This window comes from Carassius gibelio, chromosome B3 (assembly GCF_023724105.1).
Source record: "Carassius gibelio isolate Cgi1373 ecotype wild population from Czech Republic chromosome B3, carGib1.2-hapl.c, whole genome shotgun sequence".
NCBI lineage: Eukaryota > Metazoa > Chordata > Actinopteri > Cypriniformes > Cyprinidae > Carassius > Carassius gibelio.
The window spans coordinates 35,888,999-35,915,965 of NC_068398.1; the positions used below are offsets into that span (position 1 = coordinate 35,888,999).

Genomic DNA, 26,967 nt, shown 5'->3' on the forward strand with positions numbered 1-26,967 from the left:
ACCCAGGGAATCCTGAGATTTCCAAAATTATTAAAAAGATGCAAAGTCTTTATGAGCACCTACTACGAAGTAAGATTTCCTGAAATTTTCAACATGAACACAGTAATGCATACTTATGTTCAACATAAATATAGACACTGTCCACAGATAGTGAGGTGATCTGAGCATCTATAGATAGTGTGTGGGCAAACTATCCAAGTACAGCGTGACCCTAAAATCTTTAAAGTAAGATAAGATTATACATACCCTTCTCAGTCAGACCCACCTTTATGTTAGTATAGCTCATTGAGGTGGCAAAACAAACTAACCTACTGTATCTCCCAAAAGTGACAATGTTTACACATTTATAAGGAACATTATAGATCAATGTTAGTCTATGTACTACAAAACTTGAAACTTTATATTCTACATTTATTACACGTACAGTAGAATCTTCCAAGCTTTTTTTTTTTTTTTTGCTCTTGATTGTTTTAATCTTGATGATTTTATACAGTGTATATTGTATTTTATTGGAATATTTTGAGATGGTGGAGTTTTTAATTTCCATGAGCTGTAAATTGTCAAATGTCGACCTGAGAAGAGCTCTAATCAGCTAACTAGATAAACACACTGGCAATGGTTTTTTGAGTAATTAATCATCCAATCTGGGTTAGGACAATGGACTGTTTTGTTCTAATTTTCTGAGATGCACCTGTATCGGTCATGTTATATATGTACAACTTCTAAAACTGATAGTTCCAGTCCTTGATTGTGATTGACTGAATTGCACTCAATGCCGTTGTAAAATGCAGCATAAACACACACCTTGACTGCATTTTCTTCTAAATTACTGGGCTACTATAACTTGATACAAATGTTAAAGTAGCTGCGTCACGACATTGCTTGGCAACCATTCAGATAAGAGGAAATATATTTATTGGCAGAAAAATGATTATCTAGGAACAACTCGTTATATTTCTAGTTGCTGTGCCTTACTTTATGAATCTTTGCCAGGTATTTATAGTAACAGTTTTAGAAAAGCAATAAGCGACTCGAGTCCATAGGTTACACTGATTCTACAACATTGTCATTAACATTTAATATAAAAATATTCGTAGAACTAGTCGCTCAAGAAAAGGATGTCCCTGAGGAGGTGGACCCAAATCCATTGCAAGAGGAAGAAAACCGAGTAGAGCAAGAGGAGGAAAACCAAGCAGAGCAGGAGGTGGGGGATCATCCAGCATCTGAAGAGGAGGTGGTGGAATCAAACTCAAATTCAGTTCCCAGTGGACCCTCCAGAGTCGAGTCAGGTGTTCGTTGACCCTCCAGAGTCAGGGCTAGTCACCGATGACCCTCCAGAGTCGAGTCAAGTGTTCGTTGACCCTCCAGAGTCAGGGCTAGTCACCGATGACCCTCCAGAGTCAGGGCTAGTCACCGATGACGGTCCAGAGTCAGGGCTAGTCACCGATGATGCTCCAGAGTCAGGGCTAGTCACCGATGACCCTCCAGAGTCAGGGCTAGTCACCGATGACCCTCCAGAGTCAGGGCAAGTCACCATCGACTTTCCAGAGTCAAGTCAGGTCACCGTTGATCAGGTCCCCGTTGATTTCCCAGAACCTAGCCAGGTCACCGTTGATCAGGTCCCCGTTGATTTCCAAGAACCTAGTCAGGTCACCGTTGATCAGGTCCCCGTTGATTTCACTGAACCTAGTCTGGTCACCGTTGATCAGGTCCCCGTCGACTTTCCAGAGTCAAGTCAGGTCACCGTTGATCAGGCCCCGTCGATTTCCCGGAGTCTAGTCAGGTCACCGTTGACCATCCAGAGATTGGTCAAGTCACCTCTAACACCCAAGAGTCAAGTAAAACAACAGTTAAACTTCATGAGCCAAGACAAGTCACAGTTGATCCTCAGGAACCAAGTCAAGTCACCAACGATCTCCATGAGCAAAGTCAAGTCACCCTTAACCTCCGTGAACTAAGTCAAGTCACAGTTGATCCTCAGGAACCAAGTCAAGTCACCAATGATCTTCATGGGCAAAGTCAGGTCACCAATGATCTTCATGAGCAAAGTCAGGTCACCAATGATCTTCATGAGCAAAGTCAAGTCACCATTAACCTCCGTGAACTAAGTCAAGTCACAGTTGATCCTCAGGAACCAAATCAAGTCACCAACGATTTTCATGAGCAAAGTCAAGTCATCAATGATCTTCATGAGCAAAGGCAAGTCACCATTAACCTCCGTGAACCAAGTCAAGTCACAGTTGATCTTCATGAACCCAGTCAAATCACCACAGATCTACCAGAGCCTCGTCACATCTCAGAGCACTCGTCCTATCCTGTCACGGCCAGGGAGGCCGTCAATGAGCTGTCATTCATTCCGGTCAGGGATACGGAGACCATACACCAACTCTCTGTCTGTCCTGTCATGGCCACGGAGGCCAGCTACCATCTCATCACGGCCATGGAGGCCGCTATTAACCTGTTTATGTTCACTGTTTCAGTCCCACCTGACCAGACTTGCTTTCCTGTGCCATCAACTCCACTGTGGTGGTCCTCTGCTCCGCCCTGGTGGGCCTCTGTCATGTCTGTTCAACTATGGTGGTCGTCTGGTCCGCCCTGGTGGGCTTCTGTCCCATCATCTCGGCTGTGGTGGTCCTTTGCTCCGCCCTGGTGGGCTTCTGTCCCCTCTTCTCAGCTGTGGTGGTCATCTGCTCCACCCTGGTGGGCTCCAGCTCCGTCTGCTCCACCCTGGTGGACCTCCAGCTCCACCTGCTCTGCCTTGGTGGACCACTGTTCCCGAGTTAGGCCCATGGCGGGTCCCTGTTTCCTCTGTCAGGCCAAGGAAGGGCCCTTGTTTCCCATGTCAGGTCCAGGAGAGACTCCTGATCTCCATGTTAGGCCCAGTTCTGCCTGCTCTGCCCCAGTCCTCGACCACTCCACTTCCTCATGGACCTGGCCCTCCGTCCCTCCCCCTGTTCCGCCTCCGCTCCACCGCCCTCCTAGAATGTTTTGAGTGTCTGGAAGCCGCTCCTTTGGGGGGGGGGGGGGGGGCTATGTCACGATCATTAGATGGAGTGCCCATGAGACATCTGCTTGTTTCTGGTTTCGACTCTGATTATCCCTACATACCTGACGCCGTTACTGATCATTGCCTGTCTGACCATTCTTCATTAAAGTTCTGCACATGGATCCGAACGTCTCTGTCTCATCATTACACCTCTCTCCCTCCACCACCTGGGTCCTCCTCTCTCTCTCCCTCCAGCTGCAAAACGCAGCTCTAAGCGTAAAATGAAAGGTTAGATTTCAGCTAAAACTAATTAAATGTGGTAAACATCTTGCTTCAGTTCTGTTAAACCTGCGGAGTGCTATAAACACCACTTCTCAGGCAAGTAGATCAGCTAATTCGTGAAATCACCTTTGTTAAGAGCCATACTTGGGAGGACATTCATTATTTGAAGCCAGACTATTGCAACTATGCTTAATTTTTGACCTGTTGAACAACATAGACTTTATCTAACTTTTTTTATTGTCATTTTTAGAATGCCTAAAACACACTAAACAGACAGTCTTCAATTATTGTGACATTGTGGACAAGCGTGTTGTTATTTTTTGACAGACCAAAGTTGCATACTTTTGTTGCTCTCAGTTACAGTTGTGAAGCACAAGAATAAATGAACTAAATATGCAGCTTTTGAAATCTGTAGAAAAAGATATTCTCGTAACAAAGTTTTTTTGCGTTTTGATTTTGGCTGCTCTGAAAATGCCAAAAGTGCCGTTTGTCATGTTATGAGGTTGCCATTAAAATGATTTTGAAAATGTTATGTTAAGGTCAAACAATTGTTATGGGTTGTTTTAAAGGACAAATCTGTCAAGTTTTCACATAGATCTCTATTTCTCGTGGTCACCGAGTACTGTCCGTATGAAAAAAAGGGAAACTTGAGAACAAGGGAAAATTGGTTTTACCTAGCTCAAGTTACTACAGCCAGCAGCTAATCCAACCAAGCACAGCGCTACACTCTGGGGGCATGTCCATGAGCCCCCATGTACATGTTCACAGAGTGTAGTGCTCTCGATGTAGCGCTGGGTGTAGCAACTCGAGATAGGCAAAACATATTGTTTCTATTTTTTTTCTTAACATTTCTGACCTCGATCTGTGCGAAAATGTTCCGGATTTCTCATTTAAGTTCAGAGACTAAAGTAACATACTATTCATAAAACATGTAGGGTGCAAGCATATTTTGATGACAGTGCATGTGAACTGTGGTCAGAGTGAAGCAAGATGCACAGGCTGAAGTTAATTAATGAAAGGTTTGGTTAAAGCCGACCAACAGTGGTGTTGAGCAAATGGAATGTGTCAGATGATATTACAGTAACATTCACAATCTCAATATTGTTCCACATCTGACCTGAGTACTTTTTCAAGGACTAATTGTAAGGGTAATCTTCTTTCCTTGTTTGGTGTAAGTATTAATTGGAAAGACATTCCGAAAGAGATGAATGAACTCATCTGAATGAATTAACTGACAACTCCACAAACATTATCTATGTTTGTGTTTTTTACCCTATGTGTTAGACTAAAGTGACCACTTTTGAATGCACCCCTGTCCACTTGCATGTTCTGCATGTTGTGCTCTTGCAAATATGTTTAAAGTGATATTTTCCTTGTTTCATGTATTTTCAGGAAAAAGAGGAAGTCAAGGTGAAATGGGCAAATTGTGCAATTGTGAATAAGAATGTCTATAAACTCATTAAAACTCCACGAATCACAAGTGTATCGGTGAGAATACTTTTTAAAACAGTATACACACACCCGAACTTGACCGCACATCATATATTTGACATTATTGATACCGCTTTCATTCGTAATGCAACGGACCGATCTACGGGACATAAATTAAGCCTTAAAATTAAGGGGTTATTTCGCTGTTCTCCGTCATACAATAAAGAGCCTGCACAGAGACAGGAAATAGAAATGAACAAAAAAAAAACCTGCCTATAGCCTGTACTTACACAACACTGACAGTGAGTCTCAGGAGTATAGAAGCTGTGGACAATATATATATATATATATATATATATATATATATATATATATATATATATATATATTATGCTTAAAACAATACACAGATAATAACAGATAACATCAGAATAATAAAAAAAAAACAATGGGAGAAATAATATAAATTAAACATTAACAAATTATGAGAATTACATTACACTGAAAAAAGGAATGGAGTTACAAACAGATAATGTTTTTAAGGCTTTTTTGTTTTCAGACAACTTTATTGAGAAGAGGTATTTTTCAAGTTCTTTCATAAATATAAGAAAGGTTTAGCTGTGGACAATTTTCTTTGTAAGCACACAATATGACGTCACACTCAGCGTGTATGTTTTAAAAATATAATTGAACTGTAAATAGTACTAACACTTTTTAAATAGCCCACCTAAAGTGTATATTACAAATACATTACAACATATAGGATTTTTACACAGAAACTGAGTAAATGATAAACATCTACACAAAAACATCTACATCTACACGCCTGCCAGTCAATATACTCTGAGAACCCAGGTCTCAATAGTTGGTATCGACTAGGCTGGGGAGTTGGGCATTTGGGCAGGCCTCAATAGACCTGCACACATACACCTAATGTTGCCTTCAAAACCTCGAAGAAAATAAATATATACACAACTATCTGTAACCACTAAGTCATCATACACAAATACAATGAAAATTCAATCAATACAAAAAGACAAACAGAGCCAAAACAAAGAAGGATGAGTCTGACGACACCATACAACCTGCTGAAGCACACAAAAACTATTAATTACTCACCACATTGACAATACAGAAGAGTATTCTTCTATCAACATTCATAAGACTCATCAATTAAACCATGTCAACCTAGCAACCACCATAGTAACCAACATGATTATCCTAGCAACTAGCATAGAGTAGCATACGTGCCAGGTCCAACAGATATTTGAGATCATTTGTCGCACTAGCTGTTGGGTTTCTCAACAAACGATAGGTACATGTGTATTTATGTTTTTATCTATTATCTTATGGTTTTATGTGTTTTGTGCGAATGTGTATGTGTTGTCTCCTTGTTGTGAACCAAATTGCCCCTTGGGGATATGAAAGATATTCAATCAATTCAATCAATCAATCCAAACTGCTTTTTTTGCCATTGTAACCACCATATGTACCCAGGCAAAACCATTGTCACTATCTCTGCATTATGTTTTTACTCTGGATTATATTTTACATCATAGGTTGCATTTTCATGTACTTGTAATTCCTTGTCATTTCTAGTTTACTATACCCACTTCCATGACAGTTTTTGTGGCCTCTTCCTTCTTGAGGATAGTTTGCAGTATTAGGTTTATTGAATTTATTACATCATAGACATAGCGGGCCTGATGTGACCCTCGGGTTTTAGGTGCAGGCGGCTATTTTAACCGTCTATGGTTAAATTAGCCGTAGCCAGTACTACCAGGAAAGCTACTTATTGTTTAAGTAGCTTTCCTGGTAGGCCTACACATCAAAAAGTATCAGCCGTAATTTTGATTCACCAATATACAATAGAACACAGTATAGGTCTATGAGAACAAAATAATAGGAAGTGGGAATGTTCCAATTCATGTCAAATCACATCCACAGGTGATGGTCACAGCCCAGGCTGACCTGTCCACTGCCAAAAATGGCAACAATGGGCAATACATTCTGTGGATGGCCAGGTGCATGTGCATCGTTTACCTTAATAACAAATGGCACCAGGATGCACTATGGGCATAAGGCAAGCTTGTGTGATGCTTTGCTCAATGTTTTCCTGCTAAAACTTGGTTCCTGCCATTCATGTGGATGTTACTTTGACATGTACCACCTCACTAAGCATTGTTTCAGATCAATCAATCAATCACCTTTATTTATATAGTGCTTTAAACAAAATACATTGCGTCAAAGCACTGAACAACATTCATTTGGAAAACAGTGTCTCAATAATGCAAAATGATAGTTAAGGCAGTTCATCATTGAATTCAGTGATGTCATTTCGGTTCAGTTAAATAGTGTCTGTGCATTTATTTGCAATCAAGTCAATGTTATCGCTGTAGATGAAGTGACCCCAACTAAGCAAGCCAGAGGCGACAGCGGCAAGGAACCGAAACTCCTTCGGTGACAGAATGGAGAAAAAAACCTTGGGAGAAACCAGGCTCAGTTGGGGGGCCAGTTCTCCTCTGACCAGACGAAACCAGTAGTTCAATTCCAGGCTTCAGCAAAGTCAGATTATGCAGAAGAATCATCTGTTTCCTGTGGTCTTGTCCTGGTGGTCCTCTGAGACAAGGTCTTTACAGGGGATCTGTATCTGGGGCTCTAGTTGTCCTGGTCTCCGCTGTCTTTCTGGGCAGTAGAGGTCCTTTCTAGGTGCTGATCCACCATCTGGTCTGGATACGTACTGGATCCGGGCGACTGCAGTGACCCTCTGAACTGGATACAGACTGGATCTGGTGGCCACGGTGACCTCGGAACAAGAGAGAAACAGACAAATATTAGCATAGATGCCATTCTTCTAATGATGTAGCAAGTACATAGGGTGTTATGTGAAGTGTTTCCGGTTCCGGTTTACCTAATTAATGCAGCCTAAAAATCCTTTAACGGATTTGGATATTAAAAGCTTATTACTATGTTATGTGTATGACATTGAGAGCATAGGCCATAATTTAGAAATATTTTTGAGATGGAAAAATGCAGTTTTACAAATGCTAGAAACGTGGCTTTCTAAGGAAAGATTGCGATCAAGTAGCACACCTAGGTTCCTAACTGATGACGAAGAATTGACAGAGCAACCATCAAGTCTTAGACAGTGTTCTAGGTTATTACAAGCAGAGTTTTTAGGCCCTATAATTAACACCTGTTTTTTCTGAATTTAGCAGTAAGAAATTACTCGTCATCCAATTTTTTATATCGACTATGCATTCCATTAGTTTTTCAAATTGGTGTGTTTCACCGGGCTGCGAGGAAATATAGAGCTAAGTATCATCAGCATAACAGTGAAAGCTAACACCATGTTTCCTGATGATATCTCCCAAGGGTAACATATAAAGCGTGAAGAGTAGCGGCCCTAGTACTGAGCCTTGAGGTACTCCATACTGCACTTGTGATCGATATGATACATCTTCATTCACTACTACGAACTGATGGCGGTCATATAAGTACGATTTAAACCATGCTAATGAACTTCCACTGATGCCAACAAAGTGTTCAAGTCTATGCAAAAGAATGCTGTGGTCAATTGTGTCAAACGCAGCACTAAGATCCAATAAAACTAATAGAGAGATACACCCACGATCAGATGATAAGAGCAGATCATTTGTAACTCTAAGGAGAGCAGTCTCAGTACTATAATACGGTCTAAATCCTGACTGGAAATCCTCCCATATACCATTTTTCTCTAAGAAGGAATATAATTGTGAGGATACCACCTTTTCTAGTATCTTGGACAGAAAAGGGAGATTCGAGATTGGTCTATAATTAACAAGTTCTTTGGGGTCAAGTTGTGTTTTTTTTTTTTTTTTTATGAGAGGCTTAATAACAGCCAGTTTGAAGGTTTTGGGGACATATCCTAATGACAATGAGGAATTAATAATAGTCAGAAGAGGACCTATGACTTCTGGAAGCACCTCTTTTAGGAGCTTAGATGTTTAAGGTCTAACATACATGTTGTTGGTTTAGATGATTTAACAAGTTTATACAATTCTTCCTCTCCTATAGTAGAGAATGAGTGGAACTGTTCCTCAGGGGGTCTATAGTGCACTGTCTGATGTGATACTGTAGCTGACGGCTGAATGGTTGCAATTTTATCTCTAATAGTATCGATTTTAGAAGTAAAGTAGTTCATAAAGTCATTACTTTTGTGGTGTTGGGAAATGTCAACACTTGTTGAGGCTTTATTTTTTGTTAATTTAGCCACTGTATTGAATAAATACCTGGGGTTATGTTTGTTTTCTTCTAAAAGAGAAGAAAAGTAATCAGATCTAGCAGTTTTTAATGCTTTTCTGTAGGATATGCTACTTTCCCCCCAAGCAATACGAAATACCTCAAGTTTTGTTTTCCTCCAGCTGCGCTCCATTTTTCGGGCTGCTCTCTTTAGGGTGCGAGTATGCTCATTATACCATGGTGTCAAACTGTTTTCCTTAACCTTCCTTAAGCGTAAAGGAGCAACTGTATTTAAAGTGCTAGAAAAGAGGGAGTCCATAGTTTCTGTTACATCATCAAGTTGTTCTGAGGTTTTGGATATGCTAAGGAATTTGGATACATCAGGAAGATAACTTAAAAAGCAGCCTTTGTGGTAGAAGTGATGGTTCTTCGATACTTGTAACAAGAAGTAGAATTTACAATTTTGGCTATATGAAGTTTGCACAGAACTAAATAATGATCTGAGATATCATCACTTGGCTGAATAATTTCAACACTATCAACATCAATTCCATGTGACAGTATTAAATCTAGAGTATGATTTCGACAAGGAGTAGGTCCTGAAACATGTTGTCTAACACCAATAGAGTTCAGAAGGTCTATAAATGCTGATCCCAATGCATCTTTTTCATTATCGACATGGATATTAAAATAACCAACTATTAAAACTTTATCTGCAGCCAGAACTAACTCGGATGTAAAATCACCAAACTCTTTAATAAAGTCTGTATGGTGCCCTGGTGGCCTGTATACAGTAGCCAGTACAAACATAACAGGGGATTTATCATTAACATTTGTTTCTTTGGATAATGTTATATGTAGCACCATTACTTCAAACGAGTTATACTTGAAGCCTGCCCTCTGAGAAATCCTGAAAACGTTGTTATAAATTGAAGCAACTCCTCCCCCTTTGCCTTTTATCTTGGGGGGTGGACTCATTTAAAATAATGTAATCATCAGGTTTTAGCCAAGTTTCTGTCAAACAGAGCACATCCATATTATGATCAAACAATCAATCACCTTTATTTATATAGTGCGTTAAACAAAATACATTGCGTCAAAGCACTGAACAACATTCATTTGGAAAACAGTGTCTCAATAATGCAAAATGATAGTTAAAGGCAGTTCATCATTGAATTCAGTTGTCATCTCTGTTCAGTTTAAATAGTGTCTGTGCATTTATTTACAATCAAGTCAACGATATCACTGTAGATGAAGTGTCCCCAACTAAGCAAGCCAGAGGCGACAGCGGCAAATAACCGAAACTCCATCGGTGACAGAATGGAGAAAAAGAACCTTGGGAGAAACCAGGCTAAGTTGGGGGGCCAGTTCTCCTCTGACCAGATGAAACCAGTAGTTCAACTTCAGGCTGCAGCAAAGTCAGATTGTGCAGAAGAATCATCCGTTTCCTGTGGTCTTGTCCTGGTGGTCCTCTGAGACAAAGTCTATACAGGGGATCTGTATCTGGGGCTCTAGTTGTCCTGGACTCCGCTGTCTTTCTGGGCAGTAGAGGTCCTTTCTAGGTGCTGATCCACCATCTGGTCTGGATACGTACTGGATCCGGGCAACTGCAGTGACCCTCTGAACTGGATACAGACTGGTTCTGGTGGCCACGGTGACCTCGGACCTTTAACGGATTTGGATATTAAAAGCATATTAGTATGTTATGTGTATGCCAGGTTAAAGAGATGGGTCTTTAATCTAGATTTAAACTGCAAGAGTGTGTCTGCCTCCCGAACAATGTTAGGTAGGTTATTCCAGAGTTTAGGCGCCAAATAGGAAAAGGATCTGCCGCCCGCAGTTGATTTTGATATTCTAGGTATTATCAAATTGCCTGAGTTTTGAGAACGTAGCGGACATAGAGGAGTATAATGTAAAAGGAGCTCATTCAAATACTGAGGTGCTAAACCATTCAGGGCTTTATAAGTAATAAGCAATATTTTAAAATCTATATGGTGTTTGATAGGGAGCCAGTGCAGTGTGGACAGGACCGGGCTAATATGGTCATACTTCCTGGTTCTAGTAAGAATTTTGGACTAGCTGTAGTTTGTTTACTAAGCGTGCAGAACAACCACCCAATAAAGCATTACAATAGTCTAACCATGAAGTCATAAATGCATGGATTAACATTTCTGCATTTGACATTGAGAGCATAGGCCGTAACTAAGATATATTTTTGAGATGGAAAAATGCAGATTTACAAAGGCTAGAAACGTGGCTTTCTAAGGAAAGATTGCGATCAAGTAGCAGACCTAGGTTCCTAACTGATAACGAAGAATTGACAGCAACCATCAAGTCTTAGACAGTGTTCCAGGTTATTACAAGCAGAGTTTTTAGGCCCTATAATTAACACCTGTTTTTTCTGAATTTAGCAGTACAACACAGTAATTGAAGCATGTTTGATGGCAGATGACATTCAGTCAGAGTCCTCATCAGAACAGCTGAAATCAGAGGCTATAGCATCAAGTTATATGTCTTCTTCCAACTCCATCTCCAGGTGAGAGTTATCATTCAGGATAGATTTGTAATGGATGTTGACTAAAAGCATTTTTGCTTTCAGTTTGCTGAGCCTCTGATGAACCAGACACTGCAGTCCTTTTTGTGCATCCTCAGAGAAGTCAACAAGAGAGGCTGCAAAAACATAACAATAAATCAATAATGAAGTCAATTACATTTGTTAGTGTGCACATGCATTCCAGACTGACTAGTTAATTACTGCAATCAAGGAAATGGGGATCTTCACCAAACATATGTCACAGGTCGGAGCGGACCACAGATGTCGTGAGTCTCGCCCCTCCCTAGTTTCCACATCGAGGAGGTCCCAAGAACATCCCAATGACCAGACACACGAGAGAAAGGGAGTATGAATAAAACAAACTTTTTTTAAAAAAGGTGTGAAGGGAAGGGAAAAGGGAATCTAATATCCACTCTCGAGGCCAGAGAGTATAGGTCCGAGTCGCTTCTTACTCTGTCACGGGGATTTTCATCCAGGTAAACCCTACGGATGGAGTTTGTAGGCGAGTATGCAAGGGCGATGCACTGGTATTTCACTTGGGCGTACAAGTATGTATGCAGAAGGACAACTGGGTCTTTACTTTGAACGTACACGCAAGTATACAAGCACAATATGCTGGCTCTTAAATGTGGGCGTACAGTAGAGTATACAAAGGGCAACTGGAGTTTGACTTTGGGCATACAGGTAAGTATACAAGGGCAATACGCTGGCTCTTAGCTTGAGGCGTACAGATGGGCATACAGGGGCAACTGGAGCTTTGCTCTGGGCATGCAGGTGGGTATTCGATGACAATACTGAATGGATACAACTCACAGACCCTCGAAGAGGTGGACGTCAGGCTTAAGCCCTTTTCAGCTCGGGAGTCTAGAGAAGGTGTATATGTCACGACAACTGTGGTCTTCTTCACTGGGGCAGACTTCCCAGACCAACACTCAAACCGGTCACCTCCAACCGTGGAAACACTCCCACGATGGCTCAGAGCCTCAAGCTCAGACCTGTAGGACTGGTAACAGACAGACAGAGTTCCTTCACAAATTTACTTAGCTTCAGTGAATATATGGAGAAAGACTCAACACCTCTTGAATTTGACCAAGAGTGGATAGAAGTACAGATTGAAGTTGCTGCACGTTGGGCCTTCCACGGCCTCAGCTGGTGCCACCACGCTGGGTGGCTTCAGGTAGGTTTGTGCCACCGGGTATGTACCTCAGGAATGACTCGAACGCTTCCCTCTCCTCTCTTCCAGACAACGGACCAGAGATCTAGACAGGGGCGAACCTCGGAAAGCACTCCACAAACAGGTATTCATACACAAGGGCTACAGTGCTGGATGTTCATATAGCAGCCAACACGTCGCAGTCATCGTCCCCCACAATATGCACACTGTTCCTTACTTGCTATTGTTGACACGTCACCACTCGGCGGAGTAGGGGTCCAAAGCCACGAGCGGGCATGTATATAAAAGACGGTTGTCTCACAACACCGGTGCACGTTCTTCCCCACAGGGTTTTCTCTCCCAGCCTAGAGGGTGATTACTGACGACATGACACAGCACGACACTGCAGACTTCAAGTGTACACACAACAAAGAAAAGGACTCACCCACTGCACTCCACAAGCTCACAGTGAATTAGGGTCAAAACCACATAGGACCGGGGATTAGTTCCTGGACGTTGGGGGCACCGATGCAGCAGATGGGCAGAGGAAATGTCACAGCCACGACAAGGCACCAGACTCCTTTTTTTCGCTGGTCCCGGCTCACCCACTAATCCTTTTACGGTGGGGCCGCTCACATTGGTCACAACTCACAAGAGGTATATGGATATTCCACACTTGCAAAGTAACCGTTGACACGACTAATATTTCAGTGTACTCACCCTTTCATTAACACTGGATCTTTCCACTTCTCTTCCAGATAACCGACATCCGACACAACTGGCAGCACGATCTCCTTCCTGCAATCCTAGCAGATCTTCAATGTGTGTTAACTTCACCTCACACAATGCATCTGAACACAATGCTCCAATAAAGATATTCGTATACTCAGCCCTGTGTGTGTATCTCTCTTTGCCCAAGCTCCACAGTACACCATTCTCTCGGAATCACCAACCATTTCCTGTGTTTCTGATGCCCTATTTATGTGTCTCCTCTTCACTGAATTGCCAAATCCGTGATCGCCACGCTTAACAAGACACTTGTTCCCAATAACACGCCGATTTAGGTTCACCGGAATTCCCGGAAGCGGCGGTGTTTGCGATATATGGTATATGGCGGAACTAATCTTCCTCATTTTTGGTTCCGCCCCGTCACAGTCACTCCGTGACACATACTCACTCCAGCAAAACTGTATTTAAGGTGAAAGTGTAGTAAAATATTGCAGACAGTTCTATCTAAATAAACAGTGACACAGACATAGATGTGCTTACAGTTTGAAGAAAGGGCTCCCAGTGTCAAGTATTGTGTCTTTAGTGATGTCCAGTGTTGCAGCATTTCCTTACAGAGGATTACTTCTTCCTCCTTCAGGCGTTGCACAGCCATAAACTTATCAAATACCTTCCTTTTGGTGTGAAGGTCTGCTAAAGGTGAAAGGGGAGTTTTTATGTATAGAACATGTTTTATTCATCATTCATTTTTCCAGGAGAGTCCCATTGAGATATTACATCTACTTTTCAAGGGAGCCCTGTGGAATGTGATTGATATTAGATAGACAATATAAAGATTGGATTTTGACATTTCTGCAACATAGGTCTGAGGTTTACATGAGATGGAAACCAATATTGCATAATGAGACCGAACGTAAATGTTTTTCTATTTAAAAAAAAGAGAATAAAATAAACTTACTTTCACTTTGCCAAGGCCACGTGTCCAGGTTCAGCCAGATGATTGTACTCGGCAACAGCTGCTGCCAGGCGTTTTTTGTCATTTAAATGACTCTTCGTATCTTATGTCGCCTCTTGTTGCTATCTGACAAAAAAGTCACAGAGTATTAATTTCTTATAGTTGATTCAGATTTCATGCATATTGCTATACATAAACTGTCGGGACAAGGCTCCATTAGCTGCATAGGTACAATGGACATTTTCTAAAGGGTCACAGTGTGTATGGTTAGGAACTGAAACTTTAGAATTGAGTAGAATTAATAAGAACCTAAATATAGGTATATGTAATTCTGAAATACCTGTTTGCTTGTAAAGGTTTAGGCTGCGTACTTTGACGAGGACAGCCAGCTCCTCTATCCGTGCCTGTATTGCACCAAGGCTACCATCACTTTGATCAGTTTCTAAATTAGAATTATATTGCTCAGTATATGCATGAAATTGCCATCACTCAAATACAATTAGCAAGTGATTTAAAGGATCTTGGTCGCTAGATGTCGCCAAGTACTGTTGATAGGAAATACACGACCAAAATCGGTGATACTGAACTTGAGAAGCTGTAGCTAATGGCCAGTGCTCCCAGTAAGCTACAATGCTAGGGGCCCTTAAAGGGCCCTATTCATGTTGCACAGAAGTTTTAATTACATTTCAAGTCTGTTAAGAAGCAAAAAGGCATGTTTAGATGATGCCCCCAGACCTAGCATTGCAGCTAACTGGTACTGGCCCAAGGTTCTAATGGTGCTGGCCATTAGCTGCAGCTATTACAGTTCGGCAGCATCAATTTTGGTACGTTTTTTTTTTCCACGATCTAGCGATCAAGATCCATGTAAGAATCGTCCATATTTCTCCTTTAATTTATCAAGTAGCAAGTAATTTATCTAAACAAGTAATTTTCAACACACATTGCCCACTTTAGAAGGTGAGCAATAATCAATGAAATAATACAACAAACACATTGTTGCAGTTGGCTCAGCAATGCAACTCCAGGAATGTTGATAAGCACATTGATATACAGTGTGTGCTACAATGCTGAAAATTAGCATAATTAGTTGTCAGTGTGCAGGGCTCTATGATGAAAGTTTTTAAATAGGCAAACTTACCCTTATTATATAATATATATATATATATATAATTATTATTGAAATAAAAGCCAATTACACCACGTTGTTGTTGCTCAGAGCGCCTTATAATATGCAGAAAGGTTTGCACTGGAGTTGCTTTAAGGTCAGGTGCATCTCTGACACATGCAAAGGGTGGATGTTGAAATGGAAAGTAGGTTTGAAAGCCAAAGGCTGATAAAGTAGGCTATACTACAGGTTATTAAAACAAATGCTAATTTTCTGCACATTACTGTCCCTGAAAGCGTCAGATATCACGCAATTGAATTGGCTTTTCAAAGTACAACTGCGTCCTGTTAAACGTCTGTGGGTTGCATTGATGGTTGAAAGTCATGATCGTCTTTCACATACGATAAAGGGATGATGGAACCTATATTGTCATGTTTTTAGTTAGGATACCTAGCACACATTCACGTTTAAATTGAGTAGGCTACAGGCTAATTTAAAACCAAACGAAATTGTAGCCTATGCCAGACCTGGCCAAACATATATATATATTTTTGTTTTTTTATTGAATATGCTTTAGACAACAAGGACATATAAAGAACAGAACAAATAGAACATCTACAGGAATCAAATGTTATCAAGTATATGTAAAGCTTCACATGTATAAACCAAATCTAATAAAATATAAATATATGAAAAAATAATAATAATAAAAAAGGGATACATAGAGGAAATATTATGCATCAGTGGTAATACCAAAAATATTGTCATAATATTTCAGGAATCTGTCACTTTTCTTGTTTTTAATTAACCTTAGAGGTTTCAGACATGCATGAATTTCAATTAAAAATTTTGGAAAAGTAGGCTGCGATTTAGAGAATTTTTGCTTGTGAATAAAAAAAACTTCACAAACAAAATAGCAATTTTTAGCTATAGTTTTGGGAAGCGCAACCCTGGTCGCTTCGCTCCAGTCCAGCGGGAGGCGCTAAACACATTCGTTTGGTTGACAAACATCATTAAACCTTAGAGGAAGAAGTTCAGTTTCACCGCGCTCTCTGTTGTTGTTATGTCGGTGTGCTGCCTTAACACAAACGGTTAGACACGTTTCTAAGAGAAAATTTTAGTTTTTGAATCAGTTCAGTAAACACCTGTAATATTCTCATCCTAACAATCGTCACTGTGTTTTGAAGCAAGCAAGAATATCTGGAGGAGTTTATCATCTGAACTGAGATCTGCTGCTGTGAAGATGCAGTTTGTGAAAGAAGAGAGAGAAGAGAACACGAGTGAACCAGACACCAGCACAATAAAACACGAGGAACCAGAAACCCGGAGCATAAAACTCGAGGAACCAGAAATAAAACACGAGGAACCAGAAACATGGAGAATAAAACACGAGGAACCAGAAACCCGGAGAATAAAACTCGAGGAACCACAAACCTGGAGAATAAAACACGAGGAACCACAAACCCGGAGAATAAAAGACGAGGAACCAGAAATAAAACACGAGGAACCAGAAACATGGAGAATAAAACACGAGGAACCAGAAACCTGGAGAATAAAAGACGAGGAACCAGAAATAAAACCAGAAACGTGGAGAATAAAACACGAGGAACCAGAAACATGGAGAATAAAACACGAGGAACCAAAAACCTGCAGAATAAATCACGAGGAACAAGGAGGTTGGTGTTTATTCGTAATTCATCTTTAATGACAGGGTTTTTCCTGGGTCAAATTTGGTCTTCTGTGGTGGCTGACCGACATGGTCGTCCACACACAGCAAAGAGTACCCTGTACCCTCATGTAACGTTAGAGTCCTGCGCGGGACACTCCCGCTGAAGGTCCGCCCGCTCCCGCGATGTTTGTGTTCGCTCCCGCGGATTTTATTTCTGAGCTCATGAAAAATGTAAACAAATAGTTACTCAGACTAAATATTCGTTCAAGTTAACATCCAGAATAAGAGATTTTAAACATGATTGCATTTAAATAATATGAAGTAACCGATGCTAAACCAAAGCACCACTTGGCAAAAACATTGGGTATTTTTTTTTTTATTAGCGTTATAAAATTTTAACCTTTAAAACAAAACCGAAACTAACGGCACCTAAACGCAGGCAAAGCCTACTGCATACATGCACCAAACGATTAACAAGGAACTATTACATAAATAAACAGAACTTTGAAAATACAATTTTAACAAAATAAATACAAAACGAAATCCATAAAACAAAATTGAATGCTTTAAAATCTCACAGACTTCACATTCACAATAACTTGCTTAACAGGCTATTGGAAAAAGAAAATAAATAATACATATATATATATATATATATATATATATATATATATATATATTAGATAGATATATATATATATATATATATATATATATATATATATATATATATATATATATATATATATATATATATATTTTTTTTTTTTTTTTTTTTTTTTTTTTTACACACACACAATTAGGCCTACTAAATACATTTTATGTTGAAATTCTTGGATAATGCATTCTGACAAATGGCGATTTTCCAAAACGAAATTCTTAATGTATTAATAATTTTATTTATTATATTAAACTTATTAAAATGTATTCAATATAATAATCTAACCTTTGCCTACCTAAAATGCAAAAACTGAAGAAGATTGTTTTTATTTTCGTTCACTTAATTTCAATGAAAAATAGCTGCCGTTGTTGTGTAATACAATATTCAAAACAGGCTCATTAATCACAAATGCACACAAACACACGAGCTGAAATGTGCTTAGATCTTTACTGAATACAAATAGATTATAAAGCTGTAAACCACATACAAGATGAAATGCACATAAAGAACGCTTAGATTATGGACTGGGTTGAGCATGAGGAGCTGAATCTTCACAAAGGCGCTCATCGCTCTTAAGGAAATATTACGACTCCGCTCACATGCTCTGGCGTGAATGCTTCAAAATAAAATGCATTTTGCACTCCAGTTCTACTACACACCATCGTTCCCCGCAGGTCTCCCGTGAAATATTCTGACTGCCCACTCCCGCCCACAGCAAAGGTAAAACCGGCCGCTCCCGCGAAATGAGATATGAAATCTAATCAAATTTTTTCTTACAAACAAAAATGGGGAGAGCACACTTACATTCTCATTTTAAATTATTATTTAAATTAGAGTAAATTATTTGTTTCTAACTTTAGGATATGGTTTGAATTGTTAACATTAACTAACATGAACTTACCATTGAGCAATACTTTTGTTACTATATTTATCTTAGTTTATAAAAACACAGCTGTTCATTGTTTGGTAATGTTACTATAGAGTGCATTAACTATGTTAACAAATACTGTACAACCATTGATTTCAACAGTGAAGGCTATAGCCTAATAGGGCTTGGGCGCCAAGTTGCATTCTGGGACGTGGCGGCCATGTTGCCAGCTTCGCGAATGTAAACATACAGTCAGTTGAACGAGAAGAGCAGAGTTGGTAGAAAGAAAAAAAGATGTCAAAATTGCAAAAAGGTTGTGGGATTTATAGGGATACGCTAAATAGGGATTCCAGGTATGTGGATAAAATCAGATCTATTAACGGTTTGGATCCATATGAAATTCCCAACAAATAGTGGAGTACCGACAGAGACTTTTTGCCGCACGTTTGCATTACAGATATCTTCGGCTACCTTGTTTGTTTTGTGAGCGCCTACACTTCAGAATAGTTCCGAAGCTACAAGTCAAGTCTCATGTACAGTTCACAAATGGATGGGTTCAGGAGCTGCAAATCATAGAAACGGAACAGCGGCAAAACAGTATACAGTAATCCGGTAAGCTGCGCTCTAACGTTACCTAGCTGCTAGTTTAGTAACCGTTAGTGCTAACAACCATTCACACATGGACTTTTAACAATGTGTTTCAAAAGTGTAGTTAGTAGCTGTCCACCCTCCCATTTTTCCGGGGTTCTCACGTATTTGAGCTGTTTTCCCGCTGTCTTCCCGTTTTAGTATTTTCCTGTAAAATATCCCGTTAGCCCCTCCATCAGACCTGTCAAGTCTCCGTGTTGTTGTCCTGTTGCTACTCCTTGTCCTTCCATCGTTTTGATTACTTGAAAGCAACCTTAGCGTGATGTTGGGCTTTTTAAGATAGCGTGGTTGTTGTGAGAGCACGATTTCACGCCAATCTGTAACTAAAGTCACGTTAGACCTAGCTTCACAAATCGCTTAACGTTAGTTAATGCATCAGTTTTATAGTACAAATTTTTGCTGTCAGCAGAGGGATAGCAACAAAAAGATGAATGTAGAAATTTCCCTTATTTTCAATGTTTACTTAAGCTATATAAATTAACATTCAGATGTTATGGTCTCCGTCGCGCCTCCAAGCAGGAAAGCGGTGTAAACTTAATCCATTCTCATTTTATTTTCCCCATGGCTATTATGTGTTGCGCTATTACACCCCACAATACAGCAACGGTTGAAAATGGTTAAAATAGATTTTTAATTCATCAAATTAAGACACACGGATGAGAGGGAGTATGTCTAAACACTGCGCAGTAGTCCGAGTGGCAGTAAAGGAAGCATTCAACGTGGCGGCCACGCCAAGTAATGACGTCACGACGCCCAAGCCCTATTTTTGAAATTGACAATGTTGTAGAAGTGCAGTTTAGTAATAGTAAAGGATAAATAATGTAATTAAATAGTTTAATAAATAGAACATTATTGTAAAGTGTAAGAGGTTTTATATATATATATATATATATATATATATATATATATATATATATATATATATATATATATAAACCAATTCAGGCATCTCGTGAGTGTAGTGTATGCCCCTTTGGGGCCTGCCTGGGCCCACTGCGGGCAAAAAATCTTGCCCGTGTGGGCAGCCCACTGTGGGCCCCAATACTGGCGTGACATGCGGGGCACGTGTGGGGCCTGAGTGGGACAGCCCAAAAGTGTGGGTTGAGTGTGGGCTGGCCCACACAAATCTGAGTGGGCCCCCAATAGGACCAATTGTGTGCCCATAACATGACCACAGTTATGTACACTGTGTGGGCTGGGTGTGGGCACAGTGGGGAGAGCGTGGGGACAGTGTGGGCTGGGTGTGGGCACAGTGGGGAGAGTGTGGGGACAGTGTCGGCTGGGTGTGGGCACAGTGGGGAGAGCGTGGGGACAGTGTGGGCTGGGTGTGGGCACAGTGGGGAGAGTGTGGGCTGGGTGTGGGCACAGTGGGGAGAGCGTGGGGACAGTGTGGGCTGGGTGTGGGCACAGTGGGAAGAGTGTGGGGACAGTGGGAAGAGTGTGGGGACAGTGTGGGCTGGGTGTGGGCACAGTGGGAAGAGTGTGGGGACAGTGTGGGCTGGGTGTGGGCACAGTGGGAAGAGTGTGGGGACAGTGTGGGCTGGGTGTGGGCACAGTGGGAACAGTGTGGGCACAGTGGGGAGAGCGTGGGGACAGTGTGGGCTGGGTGTGGGCACAGTGGGAAGAGTGTGGGGACAGTGTGGGCTGGCTGTGGGCACAGTAGGGAGAGCGTGGGGACAGTGTGGGCACAGTGGGGAGAGTGTGGGCTGGGTGTGGGCACAGTGGGGAATATACTTTAGAGGTTTTAAAAGGCAGCATTTTTATTTTTATATAGGATTTTAGTCCAACAATGTAAAAGTTTTTACTGTTGCTTTTTATCAGTATAATGCACCCTTGCTGAATACAAGTAATATCTTAAAGAAAAAAAAACTTTCTGACCCCAAACTATTGAACACTAGAATATATTTAATACATTTATAAAACAGAATAATGACCAATTATAACTTCATCAGAACATTAAATAGATATGATAGATAATTATAGATAAATCAATCCCCTAAGAGGCACCAGTAGAGCTCTGCCTGATCTCTGATCTTCTGCTCCTTCCACCGTCACAAGTCTCTTATGTTACAGAGCCACTTTAATAGAAGTCTCCATATTAGATGCTGTAGCATGGCTGCCTTTCATTCCAGCATCTACCTGAGAAAGAAAACAACAATTAAAATGTAAATATGTGTGTGTGTGTGTGTGTGTATATATATATATATATATATATATATATATATATATATATATATATATATATATATATATATATATATATAAAAACCTTAACAAAGTCAAAATATCCTCCTCAGGAAGTCTCCCAGGGCACTTATAGTTTTTTTTTGTGGAACATTTTTTTATGTTAATAATAAATTAATGTATGCTTTACTGATAGCAGAGATACACAGAGAGTGACAGAGTGTGAATGACTAAATGAGACAATAGTGTTCGCTGGATTTGAGTCACAGATAAAAATAGCTTATTATTGTAATACAGTAAGTAATACAGGTATAAGTAAATGACAGACCTTTCATTTTTTGAAAAATGAGCGCTTTAAAATTAACTAATGACTTTAACTTGATGCATGAATATGCAGCTTTAAACAAATTAAAGTGTACTTACATGACAAAAGATGCAGTGACCTGTTCCTAGTGACTCTTTACATCAATGAATATCAGTGAAATATTGCATATATCAATACAAATTAAAATGTATTTTTATTTTGACACCATTGAGAAGACACGCAGGATGACTGCTAGGTTGATCACTTTCAACAATGATGTCCAGGAGGACCAGCATCTCTTCAGAGTTTATCTCCAGTCTGTCCGCACCTTTCCGAAGTGTGTGATGACCCTGAAGACCTCCATCAGCTGCTTCAGCAGTACAGGACTGAGACAGGACCTTAACTCTGCAATCAGGACTAGATGGCAATCAATACTCAAAAGAAAGAAGACAAACATTATGTTAATGGATTAAAACTAAAGTTAAACAAAAAAAAATATATGGTATATGGGTTAATATCTGAAAATGGATAAGGGAGAAAAAAGAAATTATCACTTAAATATTACATAGGTTTGTATGAATGAATGTACATATAAATCTATCAGTTATGAACAGCCATACATTAATGATAACGAGATTTGATAAGAGTGTGTAGCTGAGGTACTGTATTATGCTATATTAATCTTCGTTTATGTTGCTATTTAGGAGTTTATAAGAGACATTATACGGACTTAACCTTACTCCATTAGACTAATGTTACGTTATGTACGTTAGGCCTAACGTTACTGCTCGCTGTAAAACAACAAGACAGAAAAGGAAACCCAATTAACACCACAATGGACGTAAATAAATGTTAATTTAATGAATTCATGTGCAATTTGAAAGGATATATTACCAGAGATTATGTTACCTCAGAAAACGAACGGAAGTCTGCCGTTAAAACCGTTGGTCATTTAAAAACGCCACTAGCAACATTGTTAATCAAAATTAAAATGTGTAAATTAACTCCTATTAAATAATTCATTCACAACTATTTTGTCTAATGTTACAAATTGTAATGAAAATTAAGAAATTAACTGAGAAATTTAAAAAGCTTACCTGGTTGAGCGGAGCTGGGCGGTATCAGTTGAAGTCGGAATGACAGCTCATTAACTATGCAGAGTTCCGACAGTTCCTGCTCTCATTGGCTAGAATTAATCACGTGCTGAAGAGCTGACGCAAATTTTATGTATTATATTATTAAATATTACTTTTTCCTTTCAGAAATATTTAATATTTAAACGATCGATCATGAATCGTATCCAAAATAAATAAATACATTTATTTATTTATTTTTTTACATAATATATGTGTGTGCTGTGTACATTTATTATGTGTTTATGTTTATCAATTTGCACTGGCTACAAATTGCTGCTCACATAAAATTCAAGGTATTGATGCTTGCATACAAAACCAACACTGGCTCTGCACCCCTTTACCTAAATGCATTACTTCAGACTTATGTGCTTCTAGAAGCTTGCGTGTCACTTTTACAGACTTTTAAATTAAATGTTCCCTCCTGGTTGAATGACCTCCCCATCTCAATCAGAGCAGCTCAGTCCTTTGCCCAGTGTGGGCAAAACTGCTGTTGGTCCCGTATGGGCTAACCCACATGGGGCCCATGTGGGTTTAGTGTGGGTTTGCTCTGCCCACACTGTCCCACAGAAAACCCGCAGTGGGCCCGCGCCCACTGTATTTTTATTTTATAAAGAACATTTCATTATTTGTCTGTGATTTAAAAATTAAGACACAAAGATACTTTTTCTTTTTTGCTACTTTATTCAACTGCATTTTATTTTTTACAAAACATTGTCTTCCAGTATAACTTTAGCAGCATATTTTGATCCAGCGATGAAACGTAGTTTTTAAAAGATAAAGAAAAAAGTTCACCAAGTTTAACCAAACAATTATTATAATAATGTATAAAACAGAGACCAAATAGCCTAGATATTTTAACTATGGCTAAAACTCAAAACTAAAATAATAACATTATTTAAAAAACATGGATATTATATTTACCACGACCGGTGAAACATTCAAATGTCTATTCAAAAACATAAGGCGGTCTACGTGCTCAGATGAGAACCGAGTGCGCAGCCTGTTCACATTTAGAGGAATAAATTAGCTCCGCTGGAACAGATGTTGCAGGAACAGCCAGGTACCACTGGACAAGTAAACCTTCTCTGTCCCTGAAACTAATAGGCAGCAAATATTTCACCACCATTTCAGCGAATAGCTTTGTCGTCTTCTCGGTTCTGCCTGCGTTGCATTTAGGTCTTACGTCAAGTGATTCAATGCTCGTCTGAGTTGCCGCTCTGTTATCGCCAGATATTTTATGTACAAATTTTAGATGATAGCGCATTGTATTTGTTGTAGATTTGTGTGACAGCTTGGCACTGCACAGCTTACCCTGAACTGTTTTTTCATCGTTCTTCTCAAAGGGAAACCAGCCATCGTGACTTTGAGGCCATGATTATGTCTTCTTATGTCTTTTGAGGCATCAAGTGGAAGGCTAACCAATCAGAGATCAGGGCGCCGCCCAATGTGCTGCCATAACCAATCAAAAAAAAAAATAATAATAATTTCGATCATCGTTTACGTGATCGATCGTCGCTGTCGAGTACTCTATCACTGTTGCAAAAAGTTATCTGATATTATCAAGATGAATTTGTTCTGACAGTTAAACTCTTGAGTTCTTGACATATTTTATTACCATTTTCTAAACTAAACTAATAATGTGAGAAATGTTGAAGGTGTCTGAATAATTTTTAGTTTGACTGTATGTTTAATTTTTACAGTGCTATTTTACATTTTATTATTCAGTTTCTGTACCTGGACACTTACAAACTTGAAAAAACGTAAACACTGTGTAAATAGCACAAACAAATGAACAGAACGAATATACAAATTAAACACTTTCAAACAGGGCCCACTGGTACAACCTGCACCGGGGCCCCGCAAACCCCAGCTACGGCCCTGCTTACGGTACAAACTTTGTCAATGAACTATGAGGGCAAAAAAAAACAAAACAAAACAGAAACAAAATAATCGTTCATTAATCGTAATACAGGTAAAATGTTAAATTAATAGAGGTTTTGACTTTAGGCCATAATCGTCCAGCCCTAGTTGGACCAGGTCAGTTGTTTAAACCATTCATTAAATTTAATGGGTTCAAAGGAATCATTAGTTCGCGAATCAGACATGTACGGCACGCGTTGTGTAATTATCTCTGCAGTTTAGGATATCGCTCAAGATTTGACACCACACAAAAAACACTTCATCACCGGATATATATATTTTTTTTGTTTGACAACATCTTGTCAATTGATTTTGATTAATTATGCGCGAGGGAGAGAGACCAAGACAGCGCTCGTGTTGTTTGAAGACGGTGAAGGTGAGCGTGCGCTCGCAGCCGGGGCTCTCTCGCTCTCTCTCTGCTCGTTCTTATATTCGCCCTGTTAAACTGACAGGACTTAAAAACACATGCAAATGATAAACCTTCACTCTATGATGGTTAAACTGTGCAATTAATCCACGAATCACATTCGTCAAGGGCCAGGGAGCAGCTGGCCAATATAGTTAATGAATAACGGATCAACTACGACAGCCTACATCGCACATCCTGTGATGTGACTATCGTGAATTCGTACATCGCAATATCGATGCTTAAAAGACACATCGTGCAGCCCTAACAGTCGCAGTTAATTACTTTGTCCTTTTGGTCAAGAAGTGTCTGCTAGATGCAGTGTAAATACAACACGCTAAAACGCATGTGAAGAAACTTACCTTGGCCAGTACAACACTGTTTTCATCACCTGGAGGCTTGTAGATGGACCCAGCCACAGCAGAAAGACTAGTAACTTTCCAAAGACTTGTGGCTTTTAAACTCCTGAATCGTGTAGTAACTTACACCATAAACTAGACAGTTCACAATGTCCGTATGTGTGCAAGTAGGTAAATGGTCCAGGTCTCTGTGCCATTCCGCTGCAGGGAGCTCGTATGGGTCGATATTCTGGATGCCTGAGAGCTTCTCCAAATACCTCTGTTTTGCGCTTGGTTTAACCTAAAAAACTGTATTCCATTGTTCCTATGTGTTCCATATGTATCGTGTGAGGTACTGGAGCAGTTTTTAACACCGCAGTAACTTCCAGTCATGTTAAAACAGTGTGGAAATGCGAGAAACCTCCTCTACTACAGAGTTAACACCACACTTAACAATCCTGTATCGCCGCCGGTGTCCTGCCAACATGGCGGAGACTGTGATCTCGAGGGGAGGGGCTCTGTACTATGACGATGACAACTCACTCTCAATAGTCTATTTCATCCTGATGGGGCCCATCCACATCCACCTTGCAGCATGCATCTAAATGTTGGTCCTTCAGTCTGTTTCTTAAAGCTGTTTCCACCTGTAATGGAATAGAATACATAGTTCTCTCACAAATATTTAACTCTAAATAAGCAACATTTTAACAAATTTAAAAATACCAATTTCAGTCTGGACAGGTGATGTTAGGACTATAGCTGCAGCTAAACTCAGGGATGGGTAAATGTCCCTGACATTGAATTGGTGGGTTTTTGTTAAATGTAAGCTAAAATCATCACAATTGGGACTTCCTGGTATGGCCGCAAGCTAGAAGGTCACGTTCGAGCCTGCTCTCTACAAAAATCCTGACTAATCCTTTTAGTTGAGCCAAAAAACTCTCAGAAACTGTGAAACTGGCGCAGAAATGCCTGGCACTGGAAGAGGGAGTAGGGATAAGCCTAAATCAACTACGCAATCCAAATTAACAGGCTTTGGATCGCATGGCATAGAGCAGCCAGCTAGCAAGGAAGCTAACGTTATGAATGATGCTAAAACTGCTTACAAAGAAACTAACGAAGGTGATGTGAACAACAACGCGATGATTCCACCTGGCAATGACCAACAGCTGCTAAATATGGCTAAAGATGAGATATTGGGAGAGATATGCAATTTGAAAACAGAGTTCGTGGGAAGATTTGATGGCATACTGAAAGCTATAGAAGAAACAAGAAAAGATTTGTCTGAATGTACAGAGCGGATGGCCGAGGCTGAGGTGCGCCTGTCTAGCGTGGAAGACGGGGAGGTCGACTTGAAAGCGGTGGTCGAGAGTTTACAGAAAAGAAATAAACATCTTGAGGACAAAGTGGTCGACATGGAAAC

At 40.0% G+C, this 26,967-nt stretch overlaps 2 protein-coding genes across 3 annotated transcripts in view; both read left to right on the plus strand.

Annotated features, from left to right (window-relative positions):
- Window positions 1–26,967, plus strand: part of LOC127953394 (zinc finger protein 501-like) — a 485,311-nt gene that overhangs the window by 330,626 nt on the left and 127,718 nt on the right. The window lies entirely within an intron of this gene.
- Window positions 16,464–26,967, plus strand: part of LOC127953369 (zinc finger protein 271-like) — a 137,270-nt gene continuing 126,766 nt past the window's right edge. The window contains exon 1 of the mRNA XM_052552595.1: window positions 16,464–17,089. Coding sequence (XP_052408555.1) covers window positions 16,657–17,089 — 433 coding nt within the window. The 5' untranslated portion in view covers window positions 16,464–16,656. The remainder of the gene's footprint in view (window positions 17,090–26,967) is intronic.